Below are 22,488 nucleotides of genomic sequence, written 5' to 3' on the forward strand. Positions count from 1 at the left end.
CAGACTGACAGGCTCTCAAGTGCTGGCAAAGACATAGAAATCACTCATTGTCTCCTGCTTTAATTACAAAAGAGCACCCAGAGTTGAAGCCGCCAGACATAGTGTTGACAGAGAAAGCTCTGTTGGGGATTTTTTGTGTGCCAATTGTGTGTCTCTGAGCCAAACTCGCCGCCACCTCTGCCACCGCCTGTAAACCTCCTTTGGACAGTGCATGCTCCTGCAAATCTCCGCTGTCACCCACTCACTATTGTCATTCATGTATTCATACGCCTCTGCATCAAAAAGGATAAAAGAGTGGGTGGATGGGGGTTTGCTGCAGGGAGTGAGAAGTGTCTGGTCTGTGTGATGAGAGGCCACGAAAAAGAGGAAACCTAACTTTAAAGTGATAAATGTGCACATGATATGTAGGAGGAAAATTTAACATCACACTGCTTCACACAAATCCAGTTGTTTTTGTGCAGCAGAGGACAACAGATGCAATCTGGAATCTGTTTTATCTTATTTAGTATAACATCATATTTTGGCAAAATTATCTGAAGAAGTCATAAATAATTTCTATTGGTTACTTTGTGTTGTATAAAAAGATTGTACAGATACTTAATCTGTGCTTCAAGTGGCTTTTAAAGGGAAAGTCTGGATGATTTTTCATTCTCGAGTTAATGCCACCACGGCTGCCGACCATATGACAACACAAGCTATGAAAGAAAGCTTCAACATGAAACAAGTCGGACAAAACTACAAGTGAAAATGCTCCGTTTGATCCAAACATTATGTCCTAACAGCCTCCATGTTAACTAGAGAAACCGTCTTCTGGCTCTGACTCAACAGGCATCAAAGTGAATCCCCAAAATATTCCTTTAAAGTTTTGCATTTTATCTTTTAGCTTTTATTCTTGGTCCAATTTAATGTTTTAGTGCTGTTCTTAATGCCACTTAGTTGCGTTCCAACCATCGTGTGTCAGATTTTCTTGGCTCTCTTTATGGCGCTCTTTGAGCCGTACGCTTTGTGTAAAGGTTCTTAATAAACCGAGTTAGTTGTTATTATTTTTCAAAGAACTGAAGGGCTCACACAGAGCGAGCGAGCAGAGATGTTTGTGTCTGCTTCACAGAGGTGAAGTCGTGAGATTTGCACCGCAGGAGAGGGTCCCTGAGAAACACCTCGTTAGTCTAAGCCTGGAAACGGGGTCTTTGTACTTAGGTAACGCTTAGAGTAATTGGCAGCGCTGCAGTGGAGGGCAGGGAGGGAGAGGATATAAAAGACACCACAGAGCCACAGAGATAATTGAGCAGAGAAGGTGTGTTTGACTGAAGCACTTTCCCTGTGCCAGGGTGGCAGGGGCAGACTGGAGCAAATGTGTGAAACAGCCTTTCATGGATCGACTGTGTGCAACGTTTTTTTTTTTTTTTTGCTCATTCACGCCCTAATATTGACATCTGCATCCGAATTCAGCATACATTTACAGCTGCACTGATGGGAGACGAATGCTCAGATGAGGCAAAATTTTAATGCTCCCATGTTTCTTGCTTTATCATCCTGCAAAAAAAAAAAAAAAAAAAAACTCCTGTCATTACAAAGAAGCCAACAGTGTCACCTAAATAAATCAGTTTGAATCTGTGCACAATCTGTTATACGCTCAAGAACAGATGAAACATAACACAACAAGAGCAAAACACCACCCACAAGTAAACGATAAGCTTGTAGCTCTGATATATTTTGGTGTAAACAGGAAGGAGTTACCAAAGTGTGTGGTATTATCTTCCATTTGTCTTAGTTTGTGTGCACATGTGTTGATTATGAACACTTCACAGGCACAGGATGATTATTCTGGCTCCAGCTGGGAACCAATCACCTTAGCAACACAAAAGACGTCCACAAAAAGTCCATACTGATGTGTCTTCACCTTTGGCACAGTCAGAACGAACATACAGACAGCATTTACACGTACACAGGACTCATATTTTCAGCGTAGTTTTTCCACTTAAGTGTCCGTCTCTATCAGCGAACAACCCACCATGACGAAGCCTCACAAAGAGCACAGGCACTTGATGTTTCTCTTCACAATGCAACAAAGCGGATGCTGCCAATTAAACAGAAGAAAAAAAGAACGCCATTAAACTAAAAAGGTGTTTTCCCTTCCTCGCACTCTGCAACCATGCACATGGAATTTGAACGAGACCATTTAATTTGACCTCATTAAACCAGGCTAGGGATACCACTCAGCGTATGACCTATTAACTGCATGTTAAGATAAAGAGTGAAAAACAGATGGTGCACGCAGAAGCTGCTGCCAGATGTGACCACACACACCTCCTCCTCAGCAGGTGCCGGCCGTGCTGACGGTGGTGTAGCTGAACTTGGACATGGAGGTGGCCATCGACGTGGCCATGGAGGTGCCGGTCATGCCGTCCTCCCCTCCGTCCCTCTTCCTGCAACACCAGCACTGGCGGCAGAGCCGGTTGCGGCAGCAGCAGGCGAAGGTGGACAGCAGGGCCTTGCGGAAGCGCGTATTCATGAAGCAGTAAATGACGGGGTTCACGCAGGCGGAGGTGTAGGACAGCAGGTGGATGAAGGAGATGGGGGCTCCCGAGAGCGCTTTGGAGGCCGACCTCAGGTCAAAGGCCTTCCAGGTGTTGGCCGAGTACAGGGGCATCCAGCAGATGAAGAAGAGCGCTACGATCACCATCAGCATGCGGATGACTCGCCGCTTGGCCTGCAGCTTGGCCTTCGACGTGTTGCTGCGGGGGCGCTCAGCCTTGGCCTGGGTGGTGGCGCTGGAGGAAGCAGCAGAGAGGGTGGGGAGCTCCACAGCGGAGGAGGGTTTTTTGGCCACCTGGATGTAGCAGCCGTCATCGTCATCGTTGGAGCCCACAGCTCGGCTCACACCGTTCTTTTGGCCTGTGGAGGAGCCGAAGAGTTAGTTTGAGATTATTCACCTTACACGTAAAAACCATCAATATAATTTATGAGGGGCCATAAAAATGTGAATATCAGGACAGCATCAAAGGTGTTTACAACTTTATCTTTCTGAAAATGCTTAAAGGGATAGTTCACCCAAAATTCAAATTTCACTCATTATCTACTCACCCTCATGTTGACTAAGGGACTCCGTGCAGCACTGCATGTCCATATGACGGTTGCGAACGGAGCTCACTTTTCTTCGTCCAAAAAGACACACCAAAAAACATCCAAATACCTCCATACCTCCATAGTGCTCGCCTGTAATGTCCCTCTTGTATTGAAGCCCCATCATGAGAAATTGTTCCGAAAAAAATTGAATAAGTCTATACTTTAAGCTTATTTGTAGCGGAAGCTTCTCTTCCTGGTCCGTCCAAAAGATTTGGGGCTTCAATACAAGAGGGACATTACAGACGAGCTGTGTGGAGGTATTTGGATGGTTTTTGGTGTGTCTTTTTGGACGAAGAAAAGTGAGCTCCGTTCGCAACCGTCATATGGACATGCAGTGCTGCACGGAGCCCCGCTGTAACTCAGAGAAGGCACGGAAGACTCTGAAACTTCTCCCAGCCCTTAGTCGACATGAGGGTGAGTAGATAATGAGTGAAATTTGAATTTTGGGTGAACTATCCCTTTAAGTGTTTGAGTTACGATGCTATATAACTTGGTATGAGGCTCAAATCACAGTCTCACTGCAAAGGATGGAGGTTCATTGTTTGGATGTATTACAAAGAAGTACATCTAGCAAGATTAACAGTTGCCACAGAAGGCTATTTTAGATCAGACTCAACCTTGAAGAATTACGCACAAGACTGGACTCCATGGAAACTGGTGCACCATAACAGCACTTGCAATTCACCTGAAGGAAATACATTTGTGGTATATTGTTGTAATAAACTATAAAGCTAAGCAGACTTGGTGCCAGCTGAGAAGAAGTGTATTTTTGGACGTAACAAGTGCAGAACTCTGCCATTGTTTCTGTCTGTTAGAATTCACAGCAGCAGTTTCCTATGGGTCTATAAAAAGTGGAAAAGATGTTGTCATCGCAGGTACGAGCTAAATCAATGTGAACCAAGAGGCTTTAGTGGTTTGGACTGGGTTTTTGATGGATCTCACCAGTGGTCTCTGCGTTCTGGCTCAGCTCAAACTGAATGCCTCGGTAGAGCTCTCTGGAGATCAGACCGTAGGCTATAATCATCACCACTCCAGGGATGAAGAACAGAGTGAACAGCAGCAGCACATACCTGGATAGAAAGAGAGAGGTTTTAAAAAAAAATAGCACAGCGCTGAGAAACAATAACAACTGATTCAGCTCAAACAAAACCTCCAGCTTTGACTTGCTGTTGTTACCCGAAGATATAACTCTGGAAAACTTTCTAGTGAATAACAAACTGTATATCCTTCTTTCCTCAGACGCCTTTGTGCATGTGTCGGAGCCGTGCTGGAGGCTGTGCAGATGGCTGACCCCTCCCAGTGGCCCTCGGTGCCCCCACGCTGTTTGGCAAAAAAGGTATTGCAGCACCCTGGGCCAGTTTTGCAGTTTCCCTCTGCAGGCTGTCGGCCTCCTCCTCAGTCACCCTGCAGTTCACCCTCCTATCGCTTCTTAGAATATTTGTATCTGCCTCTTAAAGCATTCGTACTGATGCCATATGTCCCTACACATTTTAAACACTGCTGCAAGCTAAAGGTTGAATATGGAGAATGAGCAGAAAACCACGATCTATTGATCAGAGATAAGAATTGCGACAACAGAACAATAATGCCAGCAGTTGGTTGCAAGACCGTTGCTTAGTATAACACACCGTTGCTCTGATCAGAGGAGCAGAGGAGAAGAGCTATGCAGGATATTTATCTTATGTTTTATTTTAACCTTCATTAAACAGCTTAGGACTAATTGTGATGTTAGATAAATGACTTGTTACAGGGAGAGTGGAGGCTCCTTCCACGTTTTGGCTGAAAACCAAGCCTGCATGATCAGAGCCTCTGACCCCCTGTCACAGCTCTCGTCTGAGTGGGAAAAAAAAAAAAAAGTGGTGGCACCGCTAAAGGAAATTCAGCTTTTAATAAGCATTCTCCATATTGAACCTTTTATCCATTTGGAACTTCCATTCAATCATATCAATATCCTTTCCCGTCTGGTGAGCTGCTGAATTATTGTGACTTAGGTTAGATTAGTTGTGGAAGAAATATTCAGACCATTAACTTAAGAAGTAAACCCACACTGTGAAAACACACAGGTACAAGTAAATAAAGAAATACATGAAAGTAGATAAGTTAAACTGCTCATTACACCAGAGAAGACATTAGGTTCCTGTCAACATTATATTATTCCATAATTGGATTATTATTACTGTTGCATTAAAGTATATGGCAAGATTAAACTATTAAACTATTTGCTAAAAGGCACTGGTGTTTATACAGTAAGTTCATCTATGTAATGCAAATATGTACAGTGACTGGTATCATGGATTAAGTGACAGTTAATGATATTTAATAATTTATTTTTGGGTCACGGGAGCACAGCAAACTGCTAAATGGCGTTTAACTGTTTTCAAACATCCTGCGCTCAGGTTACAGAGCGATGTGGATTAGTTGGACCAGTTGGATCAGTTAGCTGCTGCAGGTACAGCAGCACACCCTGAAGATGGGAGCCATCCTGTTTAACCCAGGGGTGGATTTCAACGTGACCTTATTAAAGTGAACATATTGACATATTGACAGTTTACACAGTAACACAGTGCATATTGACACATGGTGACAACAGGAGATTATGTGAACACAGCGTGACACAGTGTAAACAGTGTGGAAAGTTACTTATTTCACAACACAAGACTATTTTAAGAGGTCGTTTGCAGCATGAAACAATACTTTCTCAAACTAACATGGTTGAATATGTAATACACTTTAACTATCCAAAGCTCCAGGCTGCGCATTCAGCTGTTCATAAATGTTCCTTCTTGCGGTGAAAGGAGAATGATCACGGCTCCCCCGAGTGCCTGGACTGATGACACCTCAAAGAAAAAAGCCATCAACTGAGCAAAGACCAAAAAAACTGAACAAAACAATGACGGGGGGAAATTTTCAACCGTGAGCTCAGGCCCATTTATATCACTATATTCTGTCCCCAAACACTATAGTTTTGTTATAGCATGCAGTAATAGCACGACGAATGAGACCTGGCATCATAAAAGTATAGATCAATGAGGCAAATTAATGAAAACTTTGTGCAATTACTGCAGAAGAGAAAACTACAAAGGGGACAGAGTGAATAAATAGGATCAGGAAATTGTACAGCTTTCACTTTGATCATAGTAATGTATCTTTACCATCTGTGGCCACGTCTACCTTTTGATTCATCTTAATCAGAGAATGCTCCTCTTAACCACCGCTGTCTGCGGCGCACATCAGTCAGCACATGAAAGCGACGGAGAGGAAGGAACAGGGGTTTCATCCATTCTCTGATATTCTAATGTCTTCCTCTGTGACCCTCCGTCTCTCTCTCTTTTACTTCACATTTACCGAAAGAAAACAAGAAAGAAAGGCTTCAGTCGCGGCCCCTCATCAGATGCATGTTTGATAGTGAAAATCTGTTCTGTTCTGATAAAAGCTGTCAGGAAGCGAACATGTAGGCGTGTGGGAACACACTAAAAAGAGGAGGGAAAAAAAGGTGCTGGTAGATTTCTGTGTGTGCTTTGCCTCTAGGGGAAACCCAGATGGATGAAGCTGAAGCAAAGGGGACACATGAAAAAAACATGAGCTCTGTCTTTTGACTGCTCCCAGGACACCTAAATGATCAATGATCAACTGGGGAAGATGAGTTTTAACTTCTTTTTAATTATTACTCAGAGTGGAAAAAAGCTCTGCCACCTCTGCAGTGTTTTGGGTTTAAACCATAATGAAGTAAAACTAATATATTTCCAGTTAATATTCTTACAAATGAGCCTCTTAAAGGAAAAACTACACATTTCTATTTACATGAAGCACAATAACACACAATGACCAATTGCTATGTGTAAATCCTGAGATCCAAGCTGTTAAATGCCAGCCAGATGTTTGCTCCTGGAATGAAATCTGTCAAAAATATCCCATTCACTCTGTTGAAACACTTGACTGCTCCGAGTTTTCATTGTGTGAACTGCAGCCCCGCAAAATAAATGATCTGTAGCCAGTGGTGCGAGTAAGCCAGAGCCAATTTTAATTGCAAAATAATTGTTGTTTTGTGCCAGTTGAACTGACATTTGGCAGGTAAACCAAGTACTGGATACTATGAAACTATGGGAGATGGTATAAAATATTAAAATATATCTAAACTGCTGTAATGGTGCATGATAATTGTAGGTGAGGTGAGCACTCCAAGCCTTATTATGTAAATATGCGATCATTAAATGTGTTTTTGAAATGTTTATTTTATGTTCTGGGATGAGGAAGAACCAAAACACAACCTGGTTTCTCCTCAATACAAATTTGCTTGATCATGTTGAAATATCGGCCTTATGCAGTATATTGATTTCCAGTAGTGAATAAGATTAATAAGATTACCATCCCACCAGAGGACATCACATTTTTTTTATGTAAAACAGACGCGTGCCATGTATTATCATCATTATAAAACTTTAAAATCATCACACTGGATTTGACGCGACAAAATTGCTTCATTAACTATTTAATGCTGTCATTTGCCCGTCATCTTAGATCGTGATTTCAGTCTAATTCTGGAGGGTTCAGTGTCTCCGTGCACCGCTTCATTAGCAGAGAAAAAATGAGCCATTTCCAGCGAGAGGTAGATGGAAGAAGAAGGTGTTACCGATTTAACTCTTAATGTCAGTGTAATTTAAAAAGACAGGTCATGATGAAACTGTGAATTAAAACTTGAAAGGCCCTCGTGCTCTTTGACACATCTGGAACTTTTGACGTCTGAGCCTCCACTTTCTTCCTCCTCCTCCTCCTCAACGGAGCAGACTAATTAACTGGTCTCCCACTGCCTCGTCTTTCCCAGTGAAGCTTAAGAGTTTGATAGACAGTCAGAGAAAACTGAATTCTTCACAGAGTTTGACCATGAAAGACTGTCAAGTAGTGAATACAATGTTTGGCTTCTTCTTCTCCTTCTTTTCTATTTTAATTCTGCCATCTTGCTGGACCTAAATTTGTTTAGGGACACCTCTAAAACCCCTGAGATGCTCTAATCTACCTTGGGAGCTTTTGTCACAGCAAGCAGCATTTATTGGTCCTCAGAGGCCCCATGGATGGATGACTTCCCTAATGTAGCACTAATCATTTCTCTGCTGACCTTTTGCATATGCTCCCTCCTTCTCCGCACACATTGAGGACCCCTGGACTTTGACATTATCATCCTCAAAATGGAGACATGCATTCTTCCAGCACCAATACTGAAGTCACACCCGCTTTCTGTCGTATTTCTGTCTAATGATGCAGCCTCTACTTTCTTTCCCTGCTCCTCCGTCTTTGGGATGGACCCCCACTATGCTGGGAACCGGATCCATGTCAGACTGTCTCTCATTAAACCTCAACAGGAGCCGCCTGTTCACTTTCTTCCTCAGAACAATTCCCCCGCCTAATGATTTCACTAATTTGTCAGGTATCACCTCCGTGACCACCTTTACAGCCTCTGCCCATGGGCTCAATCCTGAAGTTGTCTTCTCTCCATTGCTGTGATTCTCTTTATCCCTTTCATAATTCTTCCTGGCTACAAAAAAAATCTATAAACTCTAACTCTAAGTAAGAGTTGGGAATTATTTGCTGCTTTTCTGGGAGTTAGATAAGATCAATACAGCTGTCATGTCAGTGCATTAAATATGAAGCTAGAGCCAGGATACAGCTAGCCAATCATAGTAAATGGAAGGAGATGCTGGCTCTGTCTTCTGTTTTGGTCTGTGGTTTCCTGTACGACTGACTGCTATCAGATCAAGGGCATCCCTCTTTATCCTCAGGAATCTCTTGAAGACTCTCCTCCTCTACTAGCACCTCTAACACCCAAAACGTGCCTCACTTATTAAATAGATGTAGTGGTACCAAGTTTTTCTACTGCGCTAAAGCTATGCTGATGTGATGTCCCTCATTTGTAAGTTGCCTTTGTATAAAAGTGTATGTTAATGAGTAAATATAAATTAAACAGAAATTAAACAAGTTAAAACTAATGAGACATTTCTGGGGGGGAGGGGGTATCTGGCAGGAGTCCAGACAGTGGCCTGTGACAGTGCACAGCTCTGAGGTGCTTGAGTATTCAATAAGAAATTTCAGATATTACTAAAATAACCAAATCAGCATGCAATCCCTTTTCTAACAGCAAGCAGCCAGGTGAAACGTGCTGCAATCGTTTCCGAAGATGAAACCTCTGTTTGAAAGTAATGCATATGTAAATGACTCAATTACACTAAAATGTAAATCAGAGTTTCTCCTCACATTTAGAAGCAAAATCATGCAGATTGTATTCCCCTCACCAAGTGACTTCATCCAATTGCTTATCTTTGTTTTGGTTTTCGGAGGCACAGCCATGTAATTATTTCGCCACATTTTAGATCTGAAAAGATTTGAAAAGTTTTCACGGACTTTGTGCAGAGTCCATTCAGATCCTGGCTGTAAAATATGTGGCAGACTTCATCAGCCAACAAATCAAGCAGATCAAGGCTGATGTTTTTTTTTTTTTTTTTTCATCCGTCATTAAAGACAGATCAAAGAAACGTTTGATAAACTAATGTATGCCTAGAGGATTCTTCTTCATTAATGTTGATGGTTTATTTTCGGTTATTTTGTTGCCTGGTCTGTAAAGTAATAGTTAATGATTCAAAACCTCACAACTAATTAAATCCTTGCCACACGCAGTCCTGCTGGTACTCACCAGGCCTGTTCAGCTTGTTGGCTGGGCCAGTCCAGGCGACACATGTGGCCGACAGTACCGTTGCTCTTAGGGAAAGTCCTGATTGTGCTGAACACCGGGTATGGCACCATGATTAGCAGAGACACCACCCACGTGGCGGCGATGACGCGATAAGCGTGAGATCGAGTCTGCCACGCACGGGACTTCAGCGGGTTGCAGATGGCACTGTATCGCTCTATGGCAATGGCCACAAGGCTGAAGGTGGAGATGCTGACAGAGATGCCTGCAGGAAAGAAACAGAAAGGAAACATGTTGAAGCAGTGGTAACAATTGTTGCAGCCGGTCGGTGGTCCGAATGATGCCCAAAGAGGATAGTTGCAAATCACGGCATCATCAACTGTGATGCAAATATATTGAATTTCTATTGCACATTATACTGACGACCAGAGACGTGGTTTGATTTCATGATACTCACTGAATTATTACAAATCCTATATCCAACTTTTATTACATCTCATAGAAAACAACAGTGTGAAATCATATAAGTAACAGCTTTGCAGTTTTAGCCACTTCAGCTTTATTCATTTAATCCTTTTTTATATACAGTCTATGATTTTATCAAGCTAAAATGAAAAGTTTGTATGTTTTATTTAGTTGATGTGCTCTTAGTGCCTGATTCTGCCAACAGCTTCTAGTGAATGGAAACGAAAGACCCATCACTCACTGTCTGAATGAGAGATGTCTGTATGTTTTTGTGGTTTTATCAGAACCAAACATACAGTGTAATGATTGTATCAGCTCATGGCCAATTTTAAAATGTGGGATTTTAAATTTTGATTAGTATCAGTTCAGTTTCAATCTGAGTGTCTTATTGACTGTTAAATGGGGACCTTCAGTCAGTCACTAGTGCGGTACAGTAGGGTGCAGCTGTTAACTGAATGTGTCAGATGAGTTTCACATGTATTATCTCATTTTCCAGGTTGGGAACATTAATAAGTTTCTCACTAAGAACTGACTGTGCCTTCTTCTCAGACAACAAAGCTGATTAAACACCTTTGCGTAGTAGTTATTTTACGTATTAGATGCCTGCAACTGTTGAAAGATAAACCTAATATTAACCTTGAATGGGGGATTTGAAAAGGATTCTGATTTAATCATTTCTTTGCTGTATTTACAGTCTGATTAAACCTATGAATTTTACTTTTTTATCACATTTAAAGTCACCAACGTGAGTTACAGACCTCACCCATTGACCTGCAGGCAGATCAAACTCTTTACAAGCATGAGTATGCCCTTACAATACAGGAACCTCCCAGTTCCATAAAATAACTCACCACTGTGTATATAACAAATACACTTGTACACACTACTCTTTATCCATTCGAACATACTATTCCTTATTCATTGTACACTCAAAATAGTTTTCTGTTTTATTCTTTCTATTTCAGTTGTGTCTTTTTTTATGTTATCTTAAAAATCCAAAACTTTCTGTAAGCTTCCATCTTCTCTCAGTGGCTTAGCAGCACCTACAGTATATTATCCAAGGACGCTATGGACAACACAGGTCAAATTCCTTTGGAGACAATCCAAGGCCAAGTTGTATTTGCATGTATTAAAATGCATAGTCTGCAGAAGGGGAATCCTGTGCACTGAGCCAAGGTGAGACAAAGAGCGTTAATAAACCCATACCTGCATCCTGCCAGCAGCTACAAAGGAGGAATAAATCCAACATGCTGATCCCCTACCGTTACAAGCAGCAACAACTTCAATCCATCATTTCTCTGTCACATTTATCCCCACTCATTGTTTCTTCCCGACGGAAGAACATATCCTGTCTAAACCGTAGCTTCGCATTATCACTCAAGGACGGAAGTCATTATGAATACTGCTATGAGCATGGTTCAATTCAATTTAGAGGAACTATGGTAAGTATGTGAGTGGTGTACCGCTCTCTGGCTTGTTGGAGAACAATATATCCTCCACTCTGGTGGATCAACCTTTGTGAATGTCTCTGCTGCAAACCAACGATGGGATCTATGGTCCTCTCTGCCATGAAAGGCTTTGTTATCAGAAGCGAGAAGATTAAGGATTTAGAGGGAATTGTCTGCAAAAGTTTAAGAAGCGTCAGATCTGTGGAGGACAACCTAGAGAAGAAAGAGAGCTGTGCGGCTATTTAGTGTGGGATGTGATGTGAGTCTGATAGAAAGAGACAATTGCTGTATTTCATTCCTGTGCTAACAGAACAAAGGCCCTGGCTTGTAGAGATACTCAAGAAGAACAAAGCAAACATCACGGTCACAAAAAGACATCTGAGTGAGCAGCTGAAGCAGCTACACAGGCATGAAACCAAAACAGCCTGGCTCCTGACGCAATGAGAGAGAGATGTGTTTATGGACCTACGTTATATAGAATTGAATAAGCACATTATCAAATATGTTTCCAGCTATTTTCAAACCATGATTCTAGTCATTGTTAGGGATGCACCGATGCATCGGCTGAACATCGACATCGGCCGATGTTCGGCTCGTTGACTGCCATCGGCCATCGGCAAAAAAAGATAACATTCACCGATGGCAGTGGCCGATGTTTATGTTGGTTTAAATGCCGCATGAACACTGTGCTCGGGAGGAACCTTTCTTTTTTCCTTTTTCTTGGGGGGGGGGAGATATTAGCGGTGCAACGGATCATCATTGATCCCTGATCTGTTCGGATCAATATCTTCAGTTCGGCACACATGTGATCCGCGGATTGATTTTTGAAAAAAGAGTTGCGCGCATGTTTAATAAACACACTTGTTAAGTGCAGCGCGGTCATGGCGAGCGGAGGAACGGAGGAGCCTGAACGCCCCTCGTCATTTAAATCCCCTATGGGCTTAATACACTGTTAGAGAGGAACTCCTCTGGTCGCTTTTTTTTCTAACCTCCGCCGGGCCACGTGTATGTGTTTACACCGACGCCAGCGAGAAATCAATATTACGCAGCGCGTCTGTGTCGCGGTGCCACAGAGACCAGAGCTGGGACACGGACACCGGAGCGGCGGCCAGGTAGACTACTACACTGATGTTGCAACGAGAGAGACGCCAGGTGAAGCCAGAGAGCCTCCGTTCTCACTGTAACCAGTCACAAGTCATGTAGTTAACTATCACAATCACTCTGGGGCTTTTTAATTGAGGTAAAAATGTAGCGCAGCCACAGGAGAAATCCTGATTAGTTCCTCTTTCAGTGTATACAGACAGATACGTTTTAGTTCATCAACCGTTTGAAAAAAAAACCTTTCATCATTCTGTCTCTGTGTTACTGCAGATAAAGGGGGTCAGGGAGAGAAGTCTAAGTAATTTGACATATTTGAGCATTTTATATAAAAAAAGTAATGCTATAGTTACTTTTCCTGGTAACTACTTTTACCATATAGCAACTCTAATACTAACTCTAGGCCACTGTAAGTGTTTTAAGGTTATGTCAACTAAAAATTGTTTCATAAATTTGTCTAACTGAATTTGTGCTCATTAAATAATAATATGATGAAGAGCTGAAAGACTTAAAATAGTTCAGTAATGTTTCTGTGGCACCAAAGACGGAATAAATAACAAAAAGAAAAAACATCGGCATCGGCCATCGGCCAAGTTGTTATTTTAAACATCGGCATCGGCATCGGCCCAGAATTTCACAATCGGTGCATCCCTAGTCATTGTACAAGTCACATTCTTTGGTTGTCTGTCAATGACTTCATATCAGCATGAAGGATGCCTGCTAGAAGCTTGAAACTGACTTTTATCCAAGTTTAAAGCCCCTGTACGGAGCTTTTAACTGGATACGCAAAAGTCTCTGGTTTCTGCTGATGTGTCTCTGTTACCTACAACAGCAAATGAGCCCATCAGTGTGAAGATACGCTATTTCTAAGTAGTCTAATTCTATACCTCTGGAAGGCATGGTCGGGTCGGACCACTGACGAAACGATACGAATAGATACATTACACTGCAAAAAAAAAAAAAAAAGCAAGTCCCGTCTTCTTTCCGACGTTTCCAAAACAAATCTACACGCGCCGGCCAGACAAACGTCTTCATGACAGTGGGAAATGCAGTCTTCATTCCGCCGCTTTCGTCCACAGGGGCTGCCAAAATCAACACTAAATGAAAAGTCTGTACAGGGGCTTTAAGGCACATATTTAAAACACACTTTTGACACCTTGGCCATTTTCCGCCATGTATTTTGACCAGATGAAAGATTTTAGTCACCAGATGTTTGGATCTTACTGAGTGTCATGTAATCACTGAACTCACTGTTTTATTTTGTGTTTCTACCAGTTTTAATCCCCTGGCCCAGCTGTTGCGAAGAGGAGGAAGCACCTGTGGATACTTACGACTGGTTCACAAGCATCGGAGAAAAACATCAAAACAAAGGTTAGTGGCAATCTCAGCTTCCCTGATGTCTTGTGTCTGTTGTATTGTAGGATTGGCCAATCGCTGACTTTAAATGTGAAACTGCTTTATTTGCTGCTTTCTACGGTTATAATCACTGCGTTTGTTTGTCGTGGCTACGAGGACACCTGTGGATAATTCGGCTCCTCTTAAAGATAGGCAAAGATACCTGAGTGATGAAAGAGACAGGTTCATGTTGTGTTTAAAAACTCATTTCACCATTTATCAATAGAGAAGATAGGACTGGCTCTGCATCATAAATCGGTCAAGCGTGAACACAGAGACGTGATGAATATAGTTTTAGATTCGCTGCCACTCATGCTTTCAGGTGGTGTCTTGAACTTTAATATCCACCGAGAAGAAATCCATATGACCGCTTAGGAATCACACTTAACTGCAGAAACCAGCCTCAGAATGATCAATTAGTAATCAATCCAGCGGTAATTGACTGTATATGAATACGTAAACAGCAAACAAGAACTGCTAATAGCTAGTCCATCATAGTTTAAATGGTGCCAACTCAAGTTCAAACTGTGTACCTCACTGAATATAGTATTTAATATGAGATGTATGTGCTCAGACATGCCAAAGAGCACCGAAGTCATTTGCTGGTATTCTTCACCTGCAATCACAGAAGCAGAATCACACCTTTTGACCGACTGACTGCTGACCACCGTGCACTGTCGGTCAACGACAGTATCCACCTCCAGCGCTGAGCAGAAGGAGGTGGGAGGCGCAGACAACACAAGCAGATCTTAACAGTGCAGCGGCAGTGTACGAGTCTCGCACAATAAGTCTGTCACAGCCCACACGTCTCTTTCAAGTGTTTATCTCGGACACTGAAAGACCAAATTGCACAGCAGGGGGTTGTCTTTTGTTGACGTTAAAGGCAGCCACACCAGCAGCTTACTCTGATTGTGGAAATGAGGAACACAGAGAGGCGGGAATTGGGATCTTGTTCTCTGGCTTCCAGCGCAGCAAGCAGGAGGAATAATAAAAACAAACTATAAAGACACTTTATTTATTATTAAGAATTTATGTAGAGTGTGCCAAAAACAAGGATTAAAAGATTGAAAACATCACAGGAAGAGCATTAAAATGCAGGAAAAATACAGATAAAACAGACAAAAGACACACTATTCTTGGAAAATTAACTACCGTACGTCTTTGCTTGCAAGAGTTTGACGAGAACTACTCTGGTAAAAAATATAAAGCTAAAAGTGTGTTAGCTTGGTTTAGCTGAGCATGAAGTCAGTTAACAGGGGTTGACAGTTTGCCTGGATCTTTCCTACGGCACCGACCAGCATCTCCAAAGTTCACCGATTAACGTTTGACTAACTGACACATCACATCTCCTCCAAAACAAATACGCTGGAATATAACCCCCCACAAAACTTGTCAGTGTCACGCTGAGTTATTGCAGTGCTGAGATGCAGCGTGTTAATTAGTGAAATTTAGAGTTGCTGGTATGCAGATGAGATGTAAAACTACACTGTGATGGTTTTTGGTCTTAAAACTTTAAAGGGATAGTTCACCCAAAATTCAAATTTCACTCATTATCTACTCACCCTCATGTCGACTAAGGGCTGGGAGAAGTTTCAGAGTCCTCCGTGGCTTCTCTGAGTTACAGCGGGGCTCCGCGCAGCAGTATTTGTCCATATAATGGTTCTGAATGATGCTCACTTCGTCCAAAAAGTCACACCAAAAAACATCCAAATACCTCCATACTGCTCGTCTGTAACGTCCCTCTTGTATTGAAGCCCCAACATGAGAAATTGTTCCTAAAAAAATTAAATAAGTATATGTTTTAAGCTTGTGTCAGTGCAAATCTCGCGTGATTTTCTCATGTCAGGGCTTCAATACAAGAGGGACATTACAGACGAGCACTATGGAGGTATTTGGATGTTTTTTGGTTTGTCTTTTTGGACAAAGAAAAGTGAGCTCCGTTCACAACCATTATATGGACAAATACTGCTGCGCGGACCCCCCTGTAACTCCGAGAAGGCACGGAGGACTCTGAAAATTCTCCCAGCCCTTAGTCGACATGAGGGTGAGTAGACAATGAGTGAAATTTGAATTTTGGGTGAACTATCCCTTTAAATACATTTATTTGTGGATCAACCAGCATAAACCTGTATGACACGACACACTGCATCGCCTTCTTAACCGGCTCATTATAAATGTATTTTGCTGAACACAAACTTATCCACCATTGAGATGAGTAGCTCACCTTGCAGACTGCCATTAGAGGGCAGGGCCTGTGTGAAACAGAGCCACAGGTTTTCAAATGACTGATTTAAACTGTACGCTCAAAAAGACTGATCGCTGAGAGGTTATGCACATTCATACTGACGGGAAGTGCACTTCCAGGTGATGTATGGCACTGATCGCCCCGTGATTTGAATTGATGACACTCTTGCCGGTAGTCACAGACAGCTCAGAAGAATTGAGCATCTTGTCTGAAGGATTAGATTCTTGTCCTGGAGCGCTCCGCCCAAATTCATCAGCCCTTTCAACATTTCACTCCAGCCCCGCTTGACCCATCTGTTTTATTAGTGCCGGGTGAAGGCAGCAATGATCCGAGCTCAACACTTGTGATGGACCAATTTGTTTTTACTCTAAAGAAGAGTAATGATAAAAAAATTTAAAAAAACGGAAAGTCTGGTGCAGTAAAGCACAATTTAATATATATTGCAGCAACTGTTTAACTCACACTCGCCCTTGCATTAATACAGTGTGTGCAATCAGAGGACACAGTTGCATTCTTCTTCCTTATGTTAATTTCTAACTTGTGTCCAGCATCATTATAACTGCTGTTCGTAATGCTGCATTTTCTCCACGTTGACGGTTTTCCCCTATATGCATGTCTCATATGTCCCAGTTATTGCCTCTGTAAGTGTTTCCTAGTCGAGCTTTCAGCTGATTAAAGCTTCGCTCCGTGACACCAGCCAGTATTGAGAGGCTAATGTTTGAGTAGGGGAGATTCTGCAGCGATTCCGGGCAAGGTGCTGCCAAGTTAATTACCAGTCAACTAACCGACCAAATGCTCACATTTCCCCCTTCTGCGCTGTATCTCCCCTCCGCAGGATGAACGCTCTAATCCTCTCTCTTGTTCATTAAACCTGAGTCGGGTGAATCCTCACAGCAGCCGTGCTTGATAAGTGTGAAGTTCGCAGGCGAGCATCTTTCATCGACACACCTCAACCTGGGAGAGAGAGGCTTTAGATTCCTCTGCTGAAACACTTGTTAATTCTTAGGCCACATCTTATTCTCAAAGTTTTTACAGTGGAATTAGTGTGTTATGCCGTAGGTTGTTGCCAAATGCCCTCACAACCATTTCTGTAAAAGTTTGCTGTAAGACATGAAAATCCTGGTTCTGATACATTATGCAAACTGCACCTCTGGGCTGGTAATTGCATCATACCACCAGCAACAAGGACACAAACATGGACGCATAAATGTGATTGAAGACTGCGCACATACACAAACACACACCAGCAGAATATTATACCATCGATCTCATAACTGCCACCAAAACGGCGGCGAGGCTATGATTCACATGATTATCGAGCTCGGGGCAGATGGATGGAAGCACAGGCGAACAGGCGAGTAGAAGGATGGATGGCGTATTATATGTCCAATGGGCATAGATGAGTTTGCCAAGCAGGTTTGCTGCAAAATCAATGGGGGGAGATAGTCCCAATGATCCTATGTATTGATTGGTGTTGGCTAATAGAAGGGCTCACTCTGGGACACGCTCGGAGGAGACGAGGATGGGGTAGTTGACTGATTCGGGGTTATACGTTTACATTGATGTGATATTTTGAACAACAGCATCACTGTCACTGACTATAGGAAACACATACAAACAGTATCATTATTAGTGAGGAGAGAGTCACCTCCATACCACACTTTGAATGATGCTACTTCAATCTCACTTCAGCTGCTTCCTCTTGATGAGGTCGCCGATAAACGATTTCACTGTTTTCTCAAAGCAGACCTATTATAATCATTTCCAGCTGTGTGTTTTATTCTGAGACTCAACTAGAGGAGTTTTACATGATTCACAGTTCAAATAAAGTCCTTGTTTATTTCAGACAGTCTGTTATGCAACCCCTCAGTCGGGTCTCTGACGGACACAGGCAGTATCACCTCGAGTTTCCTTAAAAGCTCACTTTCTTCCTTTGGATTGGCTGAACTTCTAGAAACAGTTGATATCACCACCTCTGGGTGGCAGCTGAACACGTTCAATCCCAATGTATTTTAGCGAAAAATGTAGCATACCTGTAGCCTGACAAGCCAGACTATATCATTAAAATGTCTAGTCTGGCAACGACCGGTAGACCTCAATCCAGGGGGCGGGATGAAGGCTGTCTTTCAAACTACCTCTGCACGCAATAGGGTAGCGCTACGACCAATCAGAGCAAAGAGCAGGATGACGTAGATTTAACTTTTCCCATATCCTGTCGGCAAAACACCAAATACATCCTTCTTCCAAATGAATGACTTCAGTGCAGTTTCTTGCTCAACTTTTAAAGAAAATGACAAGTTTAATTCTTTCAAAGTTGATGTCAACGCCGATTCAAACGATTCCTTTGCCAAAGCCATCTTGTCATGTTTTTCACCGTCGCAAGTATGTCGTCATCGCGTTAAGCCCGCCCAACGACTCTCTAAACAGACAGAGCGCTGTGATTGGTGAACACAAATGGTGTTCGAGACTCAAAAAGTTCCTATGGCTCGTTTCTAGACCCACCTACGGAGCAAATATATTTGCTGCCGCTAGGGTGCGTCTAGATTTCTAGGCTAGCATACCTGTAGCCACGGGAAAAATCCTGCCTAGTTCCTCTTTAAATAAATTATGAATTCACTGTGAACTTGTTGTCTTCTAAGTTTCCTCTACGCAGATTAATTCACAGCACTGCCTTCATTCTTGTTGAGGCCGTGGCTCAATCAGGGGTTACTACGCTCCTGCTAATGGTCTTCCTTGAATTATAGTCCTGTTAGTGGACCAAAAAGAAAGGCAGCCACAGCTCTTTCATCACTTTTGGAAACATCAATTCAAGCCTGAAACAGTGAATATACTGTGTTGCAACTAGTTTTGCTGTCAATAAGGAACATCCATCACATCTGCAGTGAAGGACATCCTGGTCATTTTTCACTGTTGGCTAACAAGCCAGTATCAACACGGTGTGAATAAATTAGTTTCACAAACATCCATCATTCAGTTGAACTACTGCTCGAAATAAGGCAGAGTGATCGAACAAGAAAAGTTTGTATTTGAAATGAGAAGGAGCTGACCCTGCTGCCGTCCTCTTATCACAGCTCAGAGAGCCCAGTAATTGAAAGGAGATTGAGGGAGCCTGTTATCACATTTCTCAGACAATAATAGAACCGTGGACCTCGCCATTCAGTAGATCTTCTCAACCATTCAAAGCTCAACATAAGGTGAAGAGACAACATGCTGCAGCAGATCTCAGTTTCTTTGCCGTCTCTTTGTGCTCCACTCTGACTCAGGCCTCACGTGGCACCTTGACTCTGGCCTGATGGGAGCCAGCTCATCGCCAAGTCACACTCCTGGAGATGTGTGACTGTTCCGGCAAAATGAAGCCCAGATAAAAGCTTCACTCCGAGAGACGGGCTCTTGTTAGATATTGAGCAATTCTGCAGCTGGAGCACAGACTGTGATCAGCTGCCAGCCATGAAAACAGACCTGAGGTCCATGGTAGAAGAATAAAACACCTATTAAACCTTGAGCTTACAGCCCAATAAAATGATAATCTTCATTAAATCCCATCCCTTGTTACAGTGAAGTCTGTTTAGTGCTACTGAGACTTGCTGAGTATAGTTTTTGGATAAGCAACTCGCATCATTTAATCTCAACTTTAAATAGAGAAGGAAGAGAACATGAGGTTTTATTCTTCTCAAAAATGAACTTCAAATATTCAAAGTCAACATATAGATACAAAAAAATAAATGTCCAATGCTAAATTGTCTTCAAAGATGATAAAGATGATGAGAGAAACAGAACAAAGCATTGCAACAAGTAGGATTTTTTTTGCCTTCAGTGATCAGTACTAAGCCCTCGTTGAATATTATTTGCCAGCTGGAGAGATTAATGACTTACTAAACTCACTGCTCAATTTCCAAGCAAAAACCAGTTCTATCCCTTAATTAAAAAAACAGGAAATGAAGCTGTTGGAATAAATTGTAGTTCAGCAGAGTTTGAAATGAGACAATTCATGCTCACCCATGAAGTAGGTGACAGTCTTGCACATGGATGCTCCGAAGATGAAGTCCTCCAGGATGTTGGGGATGAGGGTGAAGGGCATGCAGAAGATGGCCATCATCAGGTCGCTGACCGCCAGCGACAGCAGGAAGGAGTTGGTGACGGTCCTCATGCGCTTGTTCAGCATCAGGACCACGATGATCAGCAGGTTGCCAAAGACGCTGATCAGGAAGATGAGCGAGTAGAGGAGGATACGCAGCGAGTCCATCTCTGATGGGAACAAAGACAGAGGCAGGACCTTAATAATCAGATGATCTCACCTTTAAATTATTGGACATAAAACAGGAAACATCAATTTGTTACAATAAAATCTCTCTGTGAGGGAGCTTTATCTTGTAGTTAAGAGAGACAAAACACATGCTAAACTAAGTAATCATCCATCCCTGGCAAAGCAAACAATGAAATAGGAAAGACAAAGAAGAAAAAGATGAAAGAATACAAAATACTCAGTATTCAGAAAATAGACTGCATCAGGTTATTCACCCAGGAAATAGGTCTCCATGTGCATGAATAACAGTCTATTTCAAGACAGACTGACTGTGCATGTTAAAAATCTTAAACTGTAACCCAAGTCAATATTTTCCTGCTGGTTCTGTGAACCAAACAATGATGGAAATAATGATACTGGGACAAAAAAATAAACGGTATGAAAAGAGGTAAATAGACTTTGTCAGGTGGCGTCACCTGGGATAACAACTGAAGCTGTAAAAACACGAGCAAAGTTAAACATCTCTTTTTACGTGCATCGTCTGCATCTTTCTCTCTTACATACTAATCACATGAGGAGGGGTGGAGGTAAACTGTTTGTCTTTCTTGTTAGAAAGTGAGTCAAATTAGCACAAAGCAGCACAAAACGCCCACATAGTGACATAAACAACCACAAAATTATGCAAAATGACCACAGAGAAAAATAAAAGACCACAAATAACAAATGCCGCCATACATTTATTACTCTAAATATTCATAACAATTTATTATTGCTAAAATAATAAATAAAACCATACACCCGCATTAAATAGGCCTCTGCACAAAAACAACAGGATGTTTTTATGTCTGAAACTAAGAATGAAACAGTGCCCTAAAATAAGTGTGATTCAGATGGAGTCCTTCGTTCCTCGCTGCCAAGCAGCTGAGCATCAGTGAGAGCAGGACGGCCCAGCCAGAGGGTTTTTGGGATGCTCCCTTCACTCACACCGGCCTGTCACAGCGATCTGTTTGAGAATGAAAGTATCTGACAGGACAAGGTCGGGGCCGGCCATGTGCTGCGCTGACTGAGTCCTCTGATTAAAGACAGCGACATGGGAGAAGTCTAAAGGTCTGCAGCAGGGCCTGCAGACACACACCACGTAGGAGTGGAGGCAGGACAGACAGTACTGTATGTTCAGTTATCGCTCATGTGGGATTTAAAATGCCTCATTGAGGGGTGGACCAAATACTGTAGCATTCGTTAATGATGCAATGAGGCAATCTATTTTTATTTTCATATTGTCCTCCCACACAGAGCCATGACTTGAATCTCAATACTGTCTAAAAATGATTTTCTCTGAAACATAATTATAAAATAACATTCATTTAGTAAATAAAAGCTTGTCTTGCTACTCTCTGTCAAAAACACAATACATACAATATACACGTAAACTTCTGGATACCACCTGTTCACAGTCTTGGTTACTAGGCGCTGGCTCCAGCTACACATGTACGAATGTAGGAATGTAGGAATACAAGAGTGTTGTCCATGTTCGCATCAAATTATCAGCAATAAAGCCAAAAGTCCCAGAGTGAGAACAATAACATTGTTAACATTTTACTCAACATCCCTTCTGCATCACTAATTGGTTACCAACGGTACAGCATTGTACTTTGTTGCAATGCAACATAGGTTTTCCCTGAGTGATGTTAGAATTTATGGATGTTGTTGCATGTATATTATATTATTTATTTTCTATGCAATGTTTTAAACCTCCAGTTGAATATTAGCTACCAGGCTAACACCTTTA

At 42.2% G+C, this 22,488-nt stretch overlaps 1 protein-coding gene and 1 long non-coding RNA gene across 2 annotated transcripts in view; one reads left to right on the plus strand and one right to left on the minus strand.

Annotated features, from left to right (window-relative positions):
• LOC146990620 (uncharacterized) overlaps positions 1-4,460 on the plus strand; it is a 31,897-nt gene extending 27,437 nt beyond the window's left edge. Inside the window, exon 3 of the long non-coding RNA XR_015037489.1 lies at positions 4,366-4,460. This is a non-coding gene — a long non-coding RNA (uncharacterized LOC146990620). The remainder of the gene's footprint in view (positions 1-4,365) is intronic.
• cckbra (cholecystokinin B receptor a) overlaps positions 1,907-22,488 on the minus strand; it is a 30,749-nt gene continuing 10,167 nt past the window's right edge. The window contains exons 2-5 of the mRNA XM_085796057.1: positions 20,453-20,701; positions 9,809-10,070; positions 4,069-4,196; positions 1,907-2,895 (exon numbers count right to left, since the gene is read on the minus strand). Coding sequence (XP_085652183.1) covers positions 2,315-2,895; positions 4,069-4,196; positions 9,809-10,070; positions 20,453-20,701 — 1,220 coding nt within the window. The 3' untranslated portion in view covers positions 1,907-2,314. The remainder of the gene's footprint in view (positions 2,896-4,068; positions 4,197-9,808; positions 10,071-20,452; positions 20,702-22,488) is intronic.

This window comes from Trachurus japonicus, chromosome 2 (assembly GCF_045865225.1).
Source record: "Trachurus japonicus isolate A0001 chromosome 2, Traja_1.0".
NCBI lineage: Eukaryota > Metazoa > Chordata > Actinopteri > Carangiformes > Carangidae > Trachurus > Trachurus japonicus.